Genomic DNA, 20,581 nt, shown 5'->3' with positions numbered 1-20,581 from the left:
AAATATGGAGTTCCCATATACCTCTCTCCACTAGGTCCCTATTTTTTTAAGGAAAAATGAGTGTGGTTGAATGACTAGGCTCCTTACTCATGATTACCTTTTAGCTCTCAATTTGGGGGCAGTCACTAGGATCCCAATAGTCTGTGTTAGTCTTTGGGTGTGAGACAGAATCCCTTTTTGCGACTTATATAGGGGCTCAGGACCAGGACACACTGTACACACACTTTGGGGTGCAGGAACCTGTTTATCATGTTGGGGGGGGGGGTGAGGGCGGGGTCAGCAGGAACCTCTCCCAAAAGAAATATTTTGGATGAGAAGGGGCAACTCTTTGAAAGGCCTTAAATGAAATGGATCAGGAAGAACTTTGAATAAGAGCAGCAGGAGAAATGTATGAGGGGCACATGGAAAGATACCAAAGTTAAACTTCTTTGTTGTCATTTGTCAAACCTGCTATAAGGAACATATAATTCAGGAGAGTAATTGTATGTTTCTGTATCCAGAGGAAGAATATAACAATTGAAACCTGAGAAGGTGTGCGGGGTGGGCCAGTTAAGACTTTCTGGGGGAAAAGAGGAAGTAAAAAAGGAGGTAGTTTCCCTCATAAATTATCTTAATACCTTTTATGCTATAAATGCACAGTTCTGGCACTTTAATTGGCTTATGTGCTGGTTTGGTTTGATTGCTGAACCTAGAATCTGGAAAAGCTATCATAGTAACAAATTGTAGTTTAGTCATTTCAGTAGATCAGGTAACAAAGTCCCAGTCTGTTTTATTTCTAACCCAAATATTGCAAATATACAGAAAATTACCAGTACAAAGTTAAACACATCCAGATTTATTTACACAATGCTAAAGAAATTTGAGTTTTGTTTCCATTTTGTGGAATTTTATCATGGGGTCTGGCTTTGTTGTGTAAATGGACATGGGTTGTTGAGACTTGATTATCCCACCTCACATGCAATTTTCTGTTCCAAGGAACAGAAGACTGGTTTGTTTTTTAGCGCACATGCAGTAATGATCTTAATAACTGCTTTACACTTTAGTAGGAAGGCAGCTGTCCCCTAGTCTGGGGAAGAGGCAGAGATAAAGAACAAGAGGGACTACATGCACAGAAAGGGAGCAAGAGACAAGAGGGGGTTGAACAACAGGCACATGGGAACCCTGAGCATTTCTGTGCACGAGGATTAGGAGGAGGGTACGACTAAACCCTCTTCCCTAGATGTCCAAACACAGGAGGTGGGGGAGGTGGGCAGACTATCAGGGAACATTCCGTCACCTGACCACGAACGGAGGGCATGCAGAAGAGAACTGCAGTAGAACCTGGGACACATCAATAAATCATTAGCATGTACACTATACAGTTTATACATGTATATATGTACATATATATAAAGGTACAGATTAGTGTGTTATTTTCTATAAACAAGAACACTTAAGAATGCACTGGTGTGGAAAAATGCATACAGCAAGTTGAAGACAATTTCAAATTCATGTTCCGATTCTTGTTATAATGTGATGTAACCAGAAAATCAACATGCTGCTGCGATTTCAATCACCCTTCATGAGGGTGAGGCCTGGGCTCTGCTGGGCAGGATGGTGCTCCCAGAGCCGCCTGAGCTGGGCAAATGGTGGCAGATGGGACAGAAAGCCTGGCCCCTGCTGACTGCCAGGGCTGAAAGTCTGGCCCTTCCCATCACTCCATCATGTGGCAAATCTGAAACTTTGGTTTTGTTCAAGGGACATTAGTCTATGCTTATTTTCCTGCTTGAGAGAAGGTAGTAGCAAAGTTGAAAAGCTGAATCTCTTCCTATTTGAGTAGTTCCAAGTCTCCTGGCTTCAAGTGGGATGAGGGGGCTGTATAGACAATTAGCAGGATGAGTTCTGAGCCAGTGTACATAGGGGCAGGCTCTTCAGAGCTCTCCTAAAAGGGGAGAGAATCTACCTGGATGATTTTCCTGGAAAATAAAGAACTGACTAAAGGCAGGCCAGCCCTGCACCTGGGTTGGGTCTGGACAAGCTAACACTCCTCTTTGTATCCCTGGTATCGTGACAAAGGCCTCGAGAGAACCAGCAGGAGCTGGAGGTGGCCAGTGAATTACTAAAATGTCAGGAGTGAAAAGCCAGCTTGGGCATGTAGAGGCCCAGAGGCAGGTCTGGCAGGTTCTGTGTGATAACTAACCTATTGAATCTCCTAAGCCCAACCTAGAACAGCCACACCCTCTACACACTTTATTTTTCTAAGTGTGTTTCCGTCCAAATGACAGCCCAGGTGTATGCATCCCTGGTCTCTGGTCTCACTGGAAACCAGAAGCCCCCTCAGGTCTAAGATACCTGACCACAGAGCAGGAGAGATGGCAAGTTCTCCACCTGGATTTAAGAGCCCAGACCCACTTTGGATGGTCTGATATGTCCAATCTCTCTTATGATGCTAAATTTTATTGCTGAAGCCACTAGAAATCATCTCTTCTGCTACTATCAAGCCCAGGACGTACTACAATGATATGCTATACTTGACTTTCAAAGATAATGCTCCTAACCCAACATCAGTAGGACAAATTAGAGATCTGTTTTTCTTAGATGCAATCATGGATTTAGGCTGTTTTGATCACTGGCTGAGGACATATACTTGTGAGTGAGCAGGCTGATGTAGAACACTAACTAGCTGATAAAGGGAATACACTAGGCTTGTTAGCAGTCCTCAAACCAACTGAGCCAGCTAGCCAGCTAGGGATGGGAAATGAGGAGAATGGAGAAAGTGACTCACAGCAGAGAGTTCATTCCTGCACTCTTGATGAGGTGAGAAGCAGTTTCTAAACATACTACTATAAAAGCTACCATTGTTTTTAGCCAGGAAAAACAGAATAAAATTTTTATCAAGGTGGCAAAAGGGCATTAAACACTGCTCTGAAAGAAATGACACTGATTCCTGCCCCACAGAACAGCCAGTCTGCAAGGAAGGAAGAGCCTGTGCAGGGAGGCAGACCTGCACACACACAAGTTCCAGAGTTCATGTTCCAGCCCACATTGCTTGTGATATATGGGGGCCCCGGACAGTTAACTCAGTCTTTGTACCTCAGCTCAATCTCCTAAAGGTGGTAATTACAACCCTATCTTTTCTTTATTTCATAAGAATGCTGAGGTTCAAATGACATATTGCAAGTGAAGCTGCTCTGAAAACTGCTAATTTCTATAGGCATCCCAGGTATCATTATAAGCAAAGAGCCCTACTCATATTCTTAGAGAAGAATATTAACTTTCCTATATCTTAAAGCTGATTAGCGAATCACCACATCTCAGCACATCTACCCCAGTGAGTATATGCTAGGAGGAAAGGTGTAGGTGAAGTAGATCTTTCCTGGACATCAAATTCACTTTGGCAGGCCCAGCTCAGTGGCTGAGCATCGCCCCATGAACCAGGAGGTCCGAGTTTGATTCCTGTTCAGAACACACACTGGGGTTGTGGGCTCGATCCCCATTAGGGGGCATGCAGGAGGCACTTAGTTATCACATAGAACCTCTCTTTCATGTTTCTATCCCTCTATCTCCCTTTCTCTCTGGGAAAAAAAAGTTAAAAAATTCACTTTGGGCAGGAGAGGAGGATGTCTGGGACAAAGGCTGACACTGTATCCTTTGTGAACTGGTTTATCTTTGGAATTATTTTAAATTTAAAAACCTGCAAAATGAACGAGCTTTTCCTAAAAGATGAGTGCTCTCTGGCTCTAACAAATATTAAATCTCTTCACAGAAACTGCTTTACCTAACGTTATTTTCTAACTGAAGCTCACTGACTCATTTTATTTTATGCAGTTTCCAAGTCTCTACAATTCTCTGTCCACTCCCTCCCCCACTTTCCCTGCTGCTGTTATTCCATTCTGGTGAGGAGAGAACTTTAGCCATCTGCTCACACATTCTGACAAAAGTTAATTTGGCACATTTACTTTTTATGGACTTCCTGGCCATAAAATGACCTAGCAGCAAAATGGCAGTTACCAGAGAATGTCCCAATCATATTTATTGGGAGAAACCGTGACCAGCACAGCAGGTACCCAAGACCAAAAGCATACTATACTATATTCTTGTATAGCAAATATTCAAGCTGTATTAAAATTAATCATTGCAGCTTTCCATGACTAGATGGTCACCCAAAAATCCACCTCACTACATTCTATAATTGATTTAATTTGAAAATATGTCAAATGGAAAACTCTCTTAAATTTAAAATATGAACTTAATGCATCACACAAAATATCATCTTATACTGGAAGCGTTTTCAGTTGGTTCAGCCAAAAGGTTCATGCCAATAAATTACTTGGCAAAGCTGGGGGAAAGGGGTAAGGAAGAGAGCTGGTAATAAAATTCTGATTTTAAAAATAAAGCCTATAAATCTGAAAACATGTCTAGTCCTGGCTCCACGTACAAGAGGAAGCACATAAGCAGCCAATTGAATGATTCACCACTGAGCCCACACAACAGGTAGCAGGGCCCGTGGAAGTCCATGGTCCATCCTCAGGGGCTGCACTGCCTGGGCAGACACACCGGGCAAGCCCTGCGCCCTGTCCTTGAGCAAGTCTGCTGGCACACATACAGCATGGCTTTGAAAGATCTTGGAGGAAGGAAGAATTTCTCCTTCCATAGTGCTCTATCTAGTCAGTTCTCTGCTGCTCCCTTCTTCCTGCCCCTAGTTAATATTGCCCTTTAAGTTCTCCTGATAGAGTGTCTTGGAAGCACATGGTTAAGTTAGTCACCAAAGGGCAATTAACAAGGGTGTTGCCTAATTAAGCAGGAAAAGGAAAATCACTGATCTACGGTCCCTGGAAAAAATAAACAAGGATCGGGTGTGCAACGTTCTCGGAGAAGGGCTGTCCCCAGAGGCAGAAAGGCTGCCCAGGTCATGCCAGTCACCAGAGCCTCCGTGTTCATCTCTGCAGCTGCTTTGTGTCACCAGCAGAGTCTAGGGACTGCACCAACTACTTGTGAGGGTTGGTGCTGGAGTTGGCAGGTGCCCTGGGGCAGGTGCCATGCAAAACATGCAGGAGTACAGTTAGTGAAATGTTCCCTTCAAATTCCATTTCATTTCCCTTAAAAAACAAAAACAAACCCAAAAGAACCCATACTTTGCAAAAAGACAGAACTTAAAATAAGAGGTTAAAGATTTAAAAATGTCTCCTCCTCTTCTTAGAGCCAATTGTAAGTGTTTAGGGTTTTGCCCCCTCCCACTCCCTGCATGTCTTTAGTAGAGGTCCTTCTGGCTTTGACGGAAGCAGCAGAAACAGAGCTGGATCCCTCGCAATGGGAAATTTATTTCCCCAAGTCGGAGCCACAGGGAGTGTAAGAGGTACTGCATTTCCTTTGAGGAGCTATTCCAGGAGGTCCTGAAAAGACATAGATTGTATTATTTAACAGACTGAAAAATTCCTATTTTGAAAGCAATTATCTCGTTTCTGGCTGATCGAGTCTTAGTCATTAAGTTTCTGCTTCTAGCCTATACCCTCATTTGCCTCAATCACATCTCGATCATGCACAGAAAAAGAATCACTCTTTTTTTTTTGTACTTCTGGATCACCCTCAAGAAGAAATAGTCTCACCTCATCTGAGTCATCATGATAACCACTTTTATTGGTGTGGGAGGCTGTGTCCAAAGCATCCACACCATCCACACCATTAGCCTCTGCATGCTGCCGCAGCACCGAGTACCGATGCACCAGGAACCTGCGAACAGAACCCTTCGTGAATCCCAATGTGCCGAGGAGGGTGTGTTTATTATAGCACCAGCTTTTCTGAGTTTTACACACTCAGAGAGTAAGTCACGCATACAGGAAGCAGAGCCATAGTTGGCTTATAGAAAGTAAAAGATCTGAGAAGACTTGGGCCTGACGTGTCAGAAATGTCACTTCTTTTGCTAAGGGCAGACTCAACCATGTGCCCTTGGCTGACTTTCTGGTTTGACTGCAGTACCTTTGATTGACTTCCATGTTCCTTACCTTCCCCCGCAGACGTATTTCTTCACAATGAGCACTCCTGCTACAATTGTGATTAGCATCAATCCCACAGTGGCCAGGATAATTGGAATAGAATTTGACTTGGTATTCTTGATAAATGAAAACACAAAACAAAAAAATTTCAGGCATGCATATTCTAGGACAGAATTCAAAGATGCTGCTGATCCCCCTCATTTCTCTGAGTGATCCTCAGTCTTTAGGCATTTCAGGATGCTACTCTTTTAGCCCCATGTGAACCATCTCAGGAGGATGAACCAGGAGAATCACACCTGGCAGAGGGTCACCAGAACTTCAGCTATCTTGAAGCTATCAGAATGGCGCAATCTTAGTGGTGTCAATGTCAGAATTACACTGGAAGCCTTGGCAATTTCCTAGATCAAATGGTAATATGACTGTTTCCTATTATCACTGTTAATAAGTCTTAGAGCTTTTAAGGATGGATCCAGAAAGGGAGATGACGGTAACAGTGGGCTAAACGGGTCTAGAACAGTGCCATCAGCTGGAAAGAAGTTGTGCAAATACTATATCACACAACACCAAGATTTATTTTTTAAATTTAATTTTGGTATGTTTTTTATAAATAAGCCTTCTCATATCATTATTTGAGTGTCATCTGCTTGCTTCTGGGTGGGGAAATTGGGAGTGTGTGTTTTCATTGTATCTAAGAGGAGGCTGAGCTGGATTCTTATGGGCGGGAGTCCTGTGCAATCACACACACAAACACACTGAGGACAGCCACCGGGAGTGCAGATGGGGTGCAGAGGAGGACCCTGCTCCCTAACAAATACACATACCCAGCAGTCTTCTTCCACTGCCTTCTTCACCTTGACCCTTGTCAGGCCCGCATCCCTCAGAAGTTAGAGGAGGGGCCTGCCCCAAGTCATGCTGCTGGTGTAGTGCTTCTTCATCAGGGTTTCTTCTTTACCACCCCCCTCAATTCCAGCAGATAGTCCAGTACTATAGATCTGTAGTCAGCCCTGGAATTTGCTTCTATATGAAAACCAGCCCATTGTTACCATCGTTCAGATTTTCATTGTGAACACACTTGGCATGACTTGGCTCAGAGATCCACCCTACCTATGGTCCAGCCCTTTACAGCCAAACTTTCACACACGTCCAGCCCTTTACAGCCAAACTTCTTGAGTCTTTTTTTCAAATGACCTTGAGCCTCAGAATGTCCTCAACGCTATGCTTCTAAGACTTGGAACCACTTTATGAAATACTATTTTTCCCCAACAAAGAAGTTCTCAGTAGATGAGCTCCCTGGGTTATATGCCCGTCCTTCTTCCTGACAGTTCCCTGTGCAAAGGGAAGCCTGCCGGATCATGAAACCTCGCTTGAACCTCATCCACGTCTGCTTGGACATACCTGCTTTTCTGGGCTCAATAAGTTGCTTGTGCATTTCTTTTTCAAATCTTTCACTTCTCGAACTGGATTCACTCCGCCCTGGCATTTGTCTCCTGGAATTTTCCGGTATCTGAAAGGCAGAGAAAATTTGTTAACAGAATACAAGGATGCATTACTGAATTCTTGTCTATTTCCTGAAAACAAGATCTGAAAAGCTCCTCGTCCTTACACTGTCTTTCAGGCCTAGGGGGAGATCCACAGGGATGTTTTGGGGGTATTTTGTGTATTTTCAGACCTGGCTACAGGGACATGTCTGCCTTTTTGCTTTACCAGACTGTGCCAAAGCACTGTCATCCAGGAGAGCACGTTAACACCCAGTTCGGAAATGGCGGGGGGCGGGGGGGGGGGGGCTCTGTCTAATATGATGGCTATTTAGATTTAAATTTAAGTGAAAAGACATTAATTCAATTTCTTAGTCACACTAGTGCCAATAGCCACACAGAGCTGGTGGCTACTCTACCAGACACAGGAGAATACAGAACATTTCCATCATCACAGGAAGTTCTATTAGACAGTGTTTCTAGAGCATCCTAAAGCCCCGCACATCTCTGTGAGGAGAAAAGCAGCCTTTTGGTCTGAACAGGTGTACTCATTTGTCACAGCTCACCCATTTGTGGTCAGCTGCTCCTCTCTGCCATACAGACAAAACTCCAGGTCGTGGCCCTTCAGCTCTGGCTGTTCCACACACTTGGAGTCATTTTCTGGACGGAAGTAGCCAAAATCACTGCAAGAGTCCACAAATAAAGTATCCTTTAAATTTGCTGAAAGACAGTAACTGACTAGCAATGAAGGTTTTTGTGGGGCAGTGGATGGTTAATATTCCAGTCCTGGGTTTCCAGAAAGTAGCTCAGGAAGGCCTGTGGCATCTATACAGAAGGTCCATTTAGGAAAACAGACATGGAAAGGGCTTAATTGGGGAAAACAGCTATGGATCGGGCCTGGTGGACTTAGGACTAGGAGCTGGGAGCACTGAGGCGGGGAGTCCTGCACAGATCGCTCAGGCTCTGGGAAGGGAACGCCTGCCGCCTGCATGGGGTGGGGACTCATGCAACTAAGACAGAGAAATGGTGACAACAGCCACAGATCTAAACGTAGCAATTCTTTTATTCACCTCCAAATAACTCCTTATTATGTTATTTGGAGGTATACTATGGGATATTTGCAAACCTTTTCTGCCTTCTCCACTTCTGACCCACTTAGCTTCTTAGATAGTCCTTACCACCAGCATGGATGCCCTGTACGGTCCTCCAATCTATGCCAACTCTCCATAGCACCCCCATCGGCTTTCCTTTCTGATTTCCACAAATAAATAACACTGCCTCCTCTCCGAGCTGACCCCTGCCTGGGCATCCTTGGCCCATCCTTCCCACTGCCCTGGGGCCTAGCTTCACTGACAGCGTGGGAGGGACCTTCAGTCCCACTCATCTAGTGGCTTCTCTCTTCCTAACCCGTAAATGCAGGTGTCTTACAGGGTTCTGCAACTCATTCTCTTATTTTTTATCTGCTTTCCCTTTGTGAGCTTAACTATTTGTTACAACAAAAGCTTCCAGGTTTTACCTCTCTGGAGCTCTAATCCTCCAGTTCCAAATACCTGCTGGACATTCACCAATTAAATCATCTGCCAGAAGAACCTCAAATAAATAAAATGTTCCAAATACCCCCTTTCTCTGTCTTCGCCTATCATTTCCTTAGGTTTGTCCGTGACACTGCCTTCTGCCCCCCATTTGGGCCCTAGTATTTCTTACCATTGCTACTGTGGCTTCCCCTCACGACCTATCTTCCAGCACACCCTTCCTGCTCACTCACCCGTGCACTGGCTTTAATGACCTGCTTCTTCCCAGATGCACAGGGTCAAACCCTACCACTTGTCAGGGCTCAGCTCAAATGCCACCTCCTCAGCAAAGCCTCTGACCCACTCCTTCAGCGCGAGCTGGAATAGTGTCTTCTCGCCCTAAATCCCTGGGGCATTTGCCACCTTCTGTTTCACAACATGATTATGTGTATCTCGTCCAGAGAGTCCGCAAGAAACCTGTTTCCACTTTGCACTGCCCTTGCTCAGCAAGTATTTAGTGGATATTTTGAGGAATATAAAATTGCTGCTTGTACTTCAAGATTTTTCTGACAAATATTTCGGGGAGAGGGTAGGGAGGACAAAAGATGTAGAGGGCACCACTCTTCCAAGAGCAGGAGAAACTTCTGAGGAAACTTTTAGGTAGTCAAGATTTCAGGGAGAGTACCCTTCCCACTCACACATGCACATTTCCCAAGCACGTGTGGCACAGCGTGGGCTCCGGGACTCCACTGCAGGTTCATGTCCCAGCTCTGCCACTGCCTGGATGAATGGCTGTGGGCAAGTTAGTCATGATCTCTCTGTACTTTTGTTACTTCTTCCCTCTGTGAAAGGGAAGGGACAACAATGCCCTCGCACAGGCTGCTGAGATTAAGTGTAAATTGCTCAGGACAGTGCCGATACAGTCAGTGCTCAAAAAATGCAGCTGCTGTCATTACAGCTACACGGTGATCAAATATAACATGCCCTCCCGGAGCCTAGGCTTTATGGTGGAGGCAAACCCGTACACAGTGATTAAAACACGGTAAGAGCTGTGTCAGGGGTTCTGGGGGAGCCTAGAGGAGGGAAAACTGGAAGGCGTTAAAGAGGTGCTATCTGAACTAAGCACTAAAGGAATCCACCAGGCATGGGGTCAGGCAGGGACATGGGACACTTTGCAGGCTGTGGAGCAGCGTGTCCAATGGCTAGGGGCTCTGGAGAAGCACAGCATGTCGGAAAACAGCTCAGCAATGAAGAGCCAGCCCAGGTGCAGTCAGGGCTGGGGACAGCCCTTCAAGTTTCCCAGTATCTCTAGCCCTGCTGTAACAAAACAACTGATCGGAGAGGCACTTCCCCTGTGGAAACAGGGAGGAGAACCTCTGGCCATTCCACAGACAGATAGGAGCCACACAGGAGGACCCCCACAGGGTCAGACTTTTGCTTGGTCCCATATTCTGTCACCTGTGGTTTGAGAGAATGTGACAAGTTCCATAAGATTACTACTATGATGTGAATCAGTCCCTCTTATTTGCCCTAAGTTACCTTCCTTAGACTACCTAGCGACTCCCTCACCTTTATATCATCAACTAACCCCCTGCCAACCACATCACTGATCCTTAAGCCTGGATGGTCCTGAGACTGGGAGTTCACCTTGATGGCTTCTAAACCTTGATGGGACACAGGGACCTAACTATACTGCCGTCACCTGGTGTCTCAGGACAGAGTACTCTTTCTGCCTTCAGACCTGAGGATGACCCAAAACCGAAGTGCCTCCTGCTGAACTCAGGCTTTCCGGCTCTCTGCTCAAGTCCAATGTCCTCTTAGCTCCTGTGCCACTTCCCTTGGTGTTTTTATCTCATCGCCTTCTCTATTTTTAATCTCGTCCTCCTTATATACCTCCCTCCTTACTGCTATTGCCAAGTCAGGATTTCTGGGGGTTGCGGCTGGCTCTACCCAATAATTAACTGTCCGATATGATAATACCATCTGTCCAGTTATTAATGACTTTGATTCCCTTCCTCTGTGCCTAAATTTCCTTAATAAGAAGCAGCAGTTCTCTGCTCTTGGGGAAGGAGGGAAAGGAAAGGATTGAAATATTGTTCAGTCCTATAAGACAATGGTGTTCCCCCTCCTCTAGCACGGGAAAGGGGCTGAGGGAAGCCGGTACCAGAGGAAGTCCTCCAGGGAGCAGAGACAGACGGATGGCTGCTTGGTCACTGCATAGTCCCGGCCGTTCTGACAGACGGATGACTTGCGTAGCCGCAGGAACTGTTCTTTATAGCCTAAAATGCAGCCATCTCCATAATCTCCAGGGTCTGTGGAGTGAGCCAGCCATACCATATAGTCCCTCTCTTCACCTAAAGGAAAGACAGGTTGTTCAGGAAACTGCCTGGCCCAGAGCTCACCTAATGAGCGGGGCGACAGGAAGAACAAGGAGAGGAAGAGTGGGGATGTCTCACTGAACCCATTGCTTCATTTTGGAATTGTGAACCAACGTTACATTAGTTGAAGCCTACTAGCAATGGGCATTTCCTCAAACCAAAGGAGGATTATTTGCATCTCACCACTCATTTGAGTATCAGGAAAACTCTTATTTGCTTCAAAATGGGAAGCTGGATGAGGATCTCTAGGGTTCCTTCCAAACCGAGAGGCTGCTGGCTAGATGTCTTGTCACTGGTGCCCTTGGTCAGCAGGAGCTGTCAGAGCTCAGCAACCAGATACTTTCCTTTAGGACAAGATGCCAATGAGCCAAAAGCATGGGTTTGATTTCACTATGGGTTCGTTTGCTTCAAACAGGAGGAGAAACATTCTGTCTCTAGACTTTTAACTCTAGTCAACTGGATGGCAAATGAAGACTGTGGATGACAGTTAACCTGTAATATCATCCACTCCTGGAAAAAGGACTCAGAGGCTAAGGTCTAAAAACCTATGAATCAGGTGATTTTTTAAAATATATATTTTTTTATTGATTTCAGTGAGTGAGACTGAGACAGAAACATCTATGATGAGAGAGAATCATCTATTGGCCACCTCCTGCACACCTCCTACTGGGGATTGAGCCTACAACCCAGGCATGTGCCCTTGACTGGAATTGAACCCGGGACTCTTCAGTCCACAGGCCAATGCTTTATCCACAGAGCCAAACCAGCCAGGGCCTATGGATCAGATTTTTATCCTTCGGGATATGAAGACCAGCACAGAGCCCGTTAAAGAGCAGGTACTTAACAAATCTTTTCATAACGTTAAATTTTATGCATTTTCTTCTTCCAGTGAAAAGAAATTAAACTGAATTGGCTATTTAGAAAAATGGGCTTACAAGTTTTTGGTAGAAAAGGTCAAAGAAGACACTCACAGTTCCTTTCAAGGATATCTTTAAAATCAATGGTGTAGGAGACCCACTGGCGTGTCAGGAAGGATTCAGTGAAGCCCCAGATGCTGATATTCATGGACCTTGCTCCAGGTTCCGAAGCCAGGCCGGTAAAGTACATGGGCTTCCTGGTGAATGTATACGTTTGCCAGCACTGACCTTCGTCTGTGGAGAACCTGAAACCCCAATCAGAGAAAGATCACAACAGAGGATCAACATTTATGGGACTATCAGGAAACCACTTTGCTGTTAGGTCCAAATCATTTGCTGTTAGCTGATGGCTTAGTTAACAAGGTAAGAAAAGGGATTCATTCAGAGTGTATGGAAGAAAATGCATTTACAAAATTTCTTTCCAAGGAAAGAGAAAGTAATGATCCATGTAAGTATGGGCTTCCAAATCAACAGACATAAATGATCTATTATGAGCTTTTAACTTAAGGAGTCATTCCCATCCAGAATGCTCAGACACTTCCATAATAATCTTGTGGAAAGAATAATATTTTTTAAGTGACAAAAAAGTGCTAACTTGAGGAAGTCAGAGGAAAAAGCAAGCCATTTAATCTGAGTTGCTCTAAATGCAATCCCTTTCAGAACCTTTCCTACAGTTCTGCAGATGGCACAGATTTAAATGAGGGCCTGCAGTGTCCCCCTCCCCCCCCCCCCGCCCCCTCAGTGACCTGGAACACTTCCCACATTGCCCTTTATGCAGAAAGTGTGGGTGGAGCTGAGCTCATGCATACTTAATCACATTGATAGGATGGTTGGTTTGCTCAATGGCCACGATGATGCCTCCGGAATCCAGGATGGTGTAATAGTGGGGTCCTTCCAGCATCTTCGTCCAAGAGTAACCCCCATCATCTGAGATGTACACGTCCGGGATCATGACTGAGATGGCATCTCCCACGCTACCTGCAACACAATCCATCGTCTCCTCAGCACAGAGTGGCAACAAAACAGACAGGACTTACTGCCAAGAGGCTAATTTTGAGTAAATTTATTCTGATTTCTTCCCATCGTGCCTCTTGTGATAGAAAAAAGGCCACTGAAATGTGGGAAAGGGGAACGTCATGTTACTCTCTCTGATGGGAGTCTGAAATAACCCTTAGTACCATTATCATGCAAGAAATCCTCAGAGGATGGTAAGAGCCGTGTTCGGTGGTTTTCTTAAAGGGGAATGAAGTCTGAGTGTCGGTGTGCTCAGCTACTTCCTAAGAAGGGGAAGGGAGGCTCCTTACCATGTGCGATGACTATGCCCACGGCATTTGGCTCTGAGAGGGGGGCCATTGGAACGTTTAGTTTTTGGGAGATGCTGTAGGAAGCATGAATATGAAGGCTGCACTGTGAAAAGAAACCAAAAGCTCAGATTAAAACCAAAGGCAGAATTTTTTGCTCATCTATTAGCCTTCTAATAACTTCTAACCCAGACTTCAGTGGGATACTCTTTTTTTTTTTTTTAATTATGGTAAAATACAAATACCATGACAATTACCATTTTAACCATCTTTAAGTATGCAGTTCGATAAGCGTTAAGTACATTTACACTATTGTGCACTACCACCCTTCTCTGGAACTGTTTCATCGTGCAAAACTGAAACAATAACTCTCCATTTCACACAGATAAGCCTGATGAATGCCTGACGTATTTCAGATACTGTACAAGACGTGGTGGTGATTAGAAATAAGACCCAGTTCTGTGTGTGTGTGTGTGTGTGTGTTTTAATCCTCATCCAAGGATATGTTTAGAGAAAGAGGAGGAGCGGCAGAGAGGGAGAAAGAGAGGAGAGAGAAACATCAATCAGTTGCCTCCCATACATACCCCAACCAGGGATATAACCCACAACCTAGGTATGTGACCTGACTTGACCAGGAATCAAACCCACAACCTTTTGGTGTACAGGATGATGCTCCAACCAACTGAGCCACCTTGCCAGGATCCAGCCTTGTCTTTAAGAAATACTTCCCGCCCTAGATGGTTTGGCTCAGTGGATAGAGCACTGACCTGTGGACTGAAGGGTCCCAGGTTCGATTCCAGTCAAGGGCACATGGAATTGCCCTGGGTTGTGGGCTCGATCCCCAGTAGGAGGCGTGTAGGAGGTAGCCAATCAATGATTCTCTCTCATATTGATGTGTTCTATCTTTCTCTCCCTCCCCCTTTCTCTTTAAAATCAGTAAAAATATATATTTTTAAAAAAGAAATATTTCTCTAAAACTAGATGAGGTATAAAGTAGAGCATAAGTTATTGCTTTAAAGAGGTTCAAAATTGGTAAAATGTTAATTTTATGTTGTTTATATTTTACTACAAAAAAAAAAAAAAAAAAAAGAGGTTCAGGCAAACTATTAATAAACCAAGAGGAATGGTTGATTCTAACTGAAGATGGGCAGTGAGGGTGGTGAGGATGTCACAAGTTCTAATAATCTGAGTGGGGAGACAGGCCAGCTTTCCCAGGAACAAGAGGGCAAGGCCACAGGGGCAGGGGCAGTGATGAAATGGGAAGTGGGGGTTGCCAGAGCAGCAGAGAATGATAACAAGGGGTGTGTGTGACAGTGATGCAATGGGAAGCGACATTGAAAAGGCGGAAGACAGTCTGCCGGAGAGGAGATGCCCTTCAGTCACCAGGTGGAAGCCTTCACTCACAGGCAAAGGGAGCCAGGAAGTATTGAGGAGGGAGGGACATGGGAGCGGGAGGAGAGCCAGGCAAGCAGAGGCCACTGGAGGCCCGCCCTCCTGGGGCGTACAGGGGGATGGGGAAAAGGGAGCAGAAGGGGAAGACTCCATAGTACTCTGAGTAGAAGGGAGAGTGAGCATTGTGGGTGGGGAAGGTACACTTAATCTCACGCTGTGAGGCTCTGAAAACAGAACTGAAAACCCAGCCTAGAAGAGTAGAGTGCCTGTTAGCCACAGGTATTGAGGAGAGCTTAGAACTACTCAAACTGTCATTTTTTAAAGAAAACTCTCCTAGTGCTTCCCTAAGCACCTCTCAAATTCTGAAAGAGCTTGTTTTTCTTTTTTCTATCTCTTGCCTGTCAAGACCTGTCACTCGGAATCTGGGATATCCCAAGCAACGCCTTCATGTTTCTAGTTTTTGGTCTCTCCTAGGGACCACATGCACCCACCAGCTAGGGGAAGGCACCCAAGGCAAAGGGGAAGACAAGGCAAGTTCTCTTCTCTTGTTTCTGGCCAGCTTGGCTTTGCCCTGCTCATGAATGGCTGGCCTATGGCTTTTGCAGAATTCCTGATGTCTCATAGCTGCCGTGCTGACTCCTAACTAATCTCCAACCCATATGTCCATTCTGTTTCCATTCAGCAGTTTTGCAAAACACAAATGGTTAGCCCTGTTTTGTTTTTCTTTAGAAGATAATCCATAGTATCTTGGCCTTTCTTTGCAGTTCCTAGTTCCTACGTTCTAAGTTAATTTCATTACTCTCATTTTCAAGCTTTCCACCTTACCTATAACCCTAATCAAATACTAAACTTCACTATTCAAAGGCCTGATACAGTAAGAGCAGAACAGAGCAGCTGCTCTGCTTTAAATACATAAGACAATTGGAGTAAAACAAACCTCATTCTTATTTTTTGCTGTAGCATCACATTCACTGTTCTCAGGCTTCCTCAGGTGCTTCCACCTTCCTCCTTGGTCAAAAGTGATCATAGTCTGGATAGAATTATCTGAATGAGAAGAGAATAATATTAAGCCCTATACACTGGAAGAACCCTAGTAAGTTCTGTATCTCATTGCACAACTCACCCCTAACTAAGATCATATAGCTCCATTATAACCCAGGAGTCCCATAAGCTTATAACACTCAGCAAAGCGACACAGTGTTGGTGAATATCTGAGCAGCACTCTCCACATGGTATCTGAAGAAAGCTTCTCACCTGAACAGGACCCGGCAGATATCAGAAATCATCTAGACTGACACTTGAAAAAGGATTTTTTATCTCCTTACCAACACAAGCAGGCTAATTTCCATTCTCTTTCCTTCTTTGCTTGTCTTGGAAGTAAACTCTACAATCAGAAGGCATCCTGGTCTTAACTTTACAGAAAAGGCCAATGTACTCGGCTAGTTTTAGGGAATCTCAAGATTTGAATGTTATGTGCATAAGTGTGAATTAATAGTTCTTAATGTTTGCTTCTCCAATACCCCTATCCTATCCCTCATACATCTTTTCTTTTTTTCTCTCTCCATGTCTCTTCCCCATTCTCTATTTTCAATGATATAAACTGTTTTAGGCTTTAATTCAGAGATAGTATGCTTTGACATTCCAAGTAAAATCAAATAAACAAGCAAATCAAGGCAAACTCATTTATTTACTATATGTATGTTTTTTAATCCTCATCTGAGGATATGTTTTTATTGATTTTTTTAGAGAGAGGAGAAAGGAGAGGGAGGGAGGAAGATAGAGAAGCATCAATGTGAGAGGGAAACATTGATTGGTGGCCTCCTGTATGTGCCCTGACCAGGGGGTCAAACTTGCAACCCAGGTATGTGCCCCCAACAGGAATTGAACCCACAATCTAAGTATGTGCCCTGACTGGCAATGGAATCTGTAACCTTTTGGTGCATGGAGGACACTCCAACCAACTGAGCCACACCAGCCAGGGCTCAATAAATATTTTTGTGTACCCACCATGTCAAAACTGAAAAAGAAACAAAACAAAACCACACACAACAAAACAACACATCTTGTGACACTACATTTTAGTAGACTGAGACAAATACTAGAGGTGGTAAACAGGTAAATTACATAGTATGTTAGAAAATGGAAAAACCTAGAGGGGGACTGACAGTGTGTCTGAGTGGGGGAGGGCAGTCTGAAATTTCAAATCGGATAGTCAATGGCAGGTCTCATTCAGAAGTAAATATGAGCAGAGATGGGAAGGAAGAAGGTGTCAGCCCAGCAGGCATCTTGAAAACAGAGAACAGTCCATGCACATTTCCAAACTACCAGCGTGTGAACCTGGTGGATTTAAGGAGACTGGCAGAGAACTCGGAGCTGGAGTGACTAAAGTAGAGGGAGAAGGGAGAGGGGAGGGAGAGCTAGGAGGTCAGGGAGGAAAAGGGGCCAACATCACTTGGCTTTGTGGACCATTGCAAGATCTTTACAAAAACAAACAGCCCACCTCCTATAAAAAACAAACAAACAAACAAAAAAAACGTAAATAAATAAAACCTTCAGAGACTCCCTGGGGTGGTCAATCTCTGTGCTCTAGGCTAGAGAAATGTGTGAGTTTGCATAAGTAAGCTTTAATAAAGGTGAGCACTGCAAAGCACTGAGCACCATGCAAGAAATTGGCTGGCTACTGCTGTGCCCTCTCTTTCTTAGTTCTGTTTACCATATCTTACTTAAAGTACAGCCAGAAATTACACAGGTAGGCTGCTGCCTAAGATGAGCAATCTTACTGGGGAACAGGGCCATCAGTCTCCTCAAAGGCCTCAACTCTCACATGTTCAGCCGAAGGACAGCTGTGCTAAGCAAGACTCACCTTCAGAGAGCACACTTGTTATGTAGACCCCACGGAGGGATGTCACGTTGGTGAAGTCAGTCTCGCCACCAGTGGTGGTGTAGAGATGTCGGTCCAAGGATTTGGAATAGACAATGCCTCTATCGTCCGAGGTAAAGATTGTGCCAAACCCAGTATCTGAAATAGGCAAACAAACAAAAACACTATGTCTTGGGAGGGAACAGAGATGCAATAAAAGTCTAACCATACACATGACTGAATCATTGCACCTTAGCCAACCATTTCTCTTCATGATGTAGACACAGACCAGAGATTCAATCAAGGTTTGATACTCAAGATCTTTTTATTTTATTTTATTTTGATACTCAAGATTTTTGATATTCGTGCCCATCTTTAATTCTAGTATCCCTGTTACTTAGTGCAGATGCTGAGTTTGTTGAATGAGTTAATCAGATGCTACAGAAAAGCTCTTCCTAGATATATTTTGGTTGCAGAGGCTGTATTTAGATTCATAGCTTACACTTCTGTAAATCTTATTTGGTAACAGAGTTTGCAAATTAGTACCCATCCTCTGAGCATTCTTTGAGTAGCATTGTTGTAGACCATTGGATATGCACACAAACAAGATCATGTCAAAACAAGTGGCCCTTTTAACAGAGGTTACACTTTCTAAGACAAAATACTCAGTAGGGCACTAATAAATTCCTAGGGGTAGGAAAAAAAGCTACTAAAAATAGGGCTCACAGCTTCGATCTCTATGAAACTGAAACGCTCTTACCTCCAGGCTCGTCTACGTGCATGAACACCATGTCATCATTGGCTGCCAGAATAGAGTAGAATTGCTCCTGCCCCACAGAGGGCAGCTGGGCCATGCTCCACGTGTCTCCTTGATCAGTTGACACATGAATCCTTCTTGTTGTATCCTGGAACAAATGCCAACATATATCTTTTTAATTTTCTCCCAAGGTACCATGTACAGGGACATCCTAGGTACATTATTAATAACTATGGCTTGGTGCACGAAATTCATCATGGGGGGCAGGTGTTCCTCAGCCTGGCCTGCATCCTTTCCAATCTGGGACCCCTCAAAGGATGTCCTTCTGCCAGTTTACAGGGATCGAGCCTAAACTGGCATTCGGACATCCCTTTCACAATCTGGGACTGCTGGCTCTAGCCACTCACCTGCCTGCCTGCCTGCCTGCCTGGTTGCCCCTAACTACTGGCCTGCTTGCCGCCAAATGCCCACCCCCACCAGCCTGCTCACCCCCAACTGCCCCCCTGCTGACCTGTTCACCCCGCACTGTCCTGATCACCTCCAACTGACCTCCACTAATGGCCTGCTCTCCCCCCCCCCCCCAAGCCTGATCACCCACAACTGCCATCCCAACCTGGCCTGATCATCCCCCGGTGACCCAAGTTCTCAGCTCCTCCTTTTATAATTTTTTTTCCAGCACCTCCTTGAGCAGAGTCCAGGGCTGGCTGGAAGCAAGTATCTGGGATTTATTTATCTTCTATAATTAAAACTTTGTTGCCTTGGGCGGAGGCCAGGACCAGCCAGGGTGGGTGGAAAGCTTGGCTTTCTCTATCACCAGGGCAATCCAAGCCTCCTGCTTGCTCCAGCTCCATTGCTGCCGCCATCTTGGCTGGGTTAATTTGCATGCTCACTCCTGATTGGCTGGTGGGCATGGCTTGTGGGTGTAGCAGAGGTACAGTCAATTTGCATGTTTCTCTTTTATTAGTGTAGATTATAAGTATCATTATCCATTTCCTCATTGGGTATAATTTATATAAATGAAGGTCCCAGTATCAACTACCTAGCAATTTCCTGATTTGGCTTTATAGCCATTCACATATACGAGTTCAGATAATTCTTAAGTGAGGATTGCTGCATAAAGATTTGGTCTCTTTGACACAATCTCGGCATAATCCAAAGAAGTAGATAACAAAGGGTCTAGAAAATGGAGATGAAAGCCATGCTTGGGCGATCACAAGGAAGTCAACATGTGACATCTCTTTATGGAATTCTCTCAGAACAGCCATATGAGGGGAATGTGCACCAGCTGGGAAGAGGCCAAGGAGTATAAGAAATTAATAAAAGGAATCTCATTAGGGCTTTAGCTGTTAAAAGGAGTCTGTTAAGGATGTAATTAACACCTACTTCCTGATAAATAGCTACTTTAAAATGCAACTAGATACAACTAGACAGGGCATGAGACTGACTTCTAGGGCCTCTTTATTTTAAATACTCTTTAAAGTTCAGTGACAAGTACAGTTATGTATTTTTCTAAAACTTATACTTAGATGTTCACTTTGAATCTTACTCTCATTGTTATAGTTAGAAGTTAAAGTTCAAAAGCACACCGTGGAATTTTAGTTTTGTATAATTGTAGTACAGTGTAAGATGCTATGTCTGGAATCAGTCTGTTTTCCACCAGGATTCCACCTCAGGGTGACTCCAGGCAAGTTACTCACATCCAAAACTGAATTCTTGATCTTCCTCCCCTAAACTTGCTTCTCCTACAGTCTTTGCCATTTTAGTAAATGGTACCACCATTCAGCCAGTTGCTCAGGCCAAAGACTCTGAAGTTATCTTCAGTTTCTCTCATTCTCTTACAATCCACATTAATCCATCAGCAAATCCTATTGGCAATACATTGAAAAACACACCCACCATTTCACCACTTGCCGCTTCTCCCCCCTCACACTGCTCTAACAGCCTTCCAGCTGCTCTGGCTCTGCCGTTCCTGCCCCGGCAGACTACTCTGCCCATACTTATTCTGTCAAAGAAGTCAG

General features: G+C 44.6%; 1 protein-coding gene and 1 long non-coding RNA gene across 3 annotated transcripts in view; one reads left to right on the top strand and one right to left on the bottom strand.

The window, feature by feature from the left end:
* The window catches only part of LOC311612938, a 68,525-nt gene that overhangs the window by 16,799 nt on the left and 31,145 nt on the right, over nucleotides 1-20,581 (top strand). The window lies entirely within an intron of this gene.
* The window catches only part of SORT1 (sortilin 1), a 56,194-nt gene continuing 36,353 nt past the window's right edge, over nucleotides 741-20,581 (bottom strand). For both annotated transcript variants that reach the window (XM_084866178.1, XM_084866177.1), the window contains exons 9-20: nucleotides 18,567-18,711; nucleotides 17,810-17,965; nucleotides 15,884-15,990; nucleotides 13,558-13,660; nucleotides 13,063-13,231; nucleotides 12,308-12,498; nucleotides 11,123-11,312; nucleotides 8,014-8,130; nucleotides 7,368-7,476; nucleotides 5,982-6,088; nucleotides 5,586-5,709; nucleotides 741-5,372 (exon numbers count right to left, since the gene is read on the bottom strand). In XM_084866178.1, coding sequence (XP_084722304.1) covers nucleotides 5,358-5,372; nucleotides 5,586-5,709; nucleotides 5,982-6,088; nucleotides 7,368-7,476; nucleotides 8,014-8,130; nucleotides 11,123-11,312; nucleotides 12,308-12,498; nucleotides 13,063-13,231; nucleotides 13,558-13,660; nucleotides 15,884-15,990; nucleotides 17,810-17,965; nucleotides 18,567-18,711 — 1,533 coding nt within the window. In that variant the 3' untranslated portion in view covers nucleotides 741-5,357. The remainder of the gene's footprint in view (nucleotides 5,373-5,585; nucleotides 5,710-5,981; nucleotides 6,089-7,367; nucleotides 7,477-8,013; nucleotides 8,131-11,122; nucleotides 11,313-12,307; nucleotides 12,499-13,062; nucleotides 13,232-13,557; nucleotides 13,661-15,883; nucleotides 15,991-17,809; nucleotides 17,966-18,566; nucleotides 18,712-20,581) is intronic.

This window comes from Pipistrellus hanaki (genome assembly GCF_964339955.1).
Source record: "Pipistrellus hanaki genome assembly, chromosome: 18".
NCBI lineage: Eukaryota > Metazoa > Chordata > Mammalia > Chiroptera > Vespertilionidae > Pipistrellus > Pipistrellus hanaki.
The sequence above is the reverse complement of the archived record's forward strand: the minus strand, read 5'-3'. Positions and strand labels throughout refer to the sequence as shown.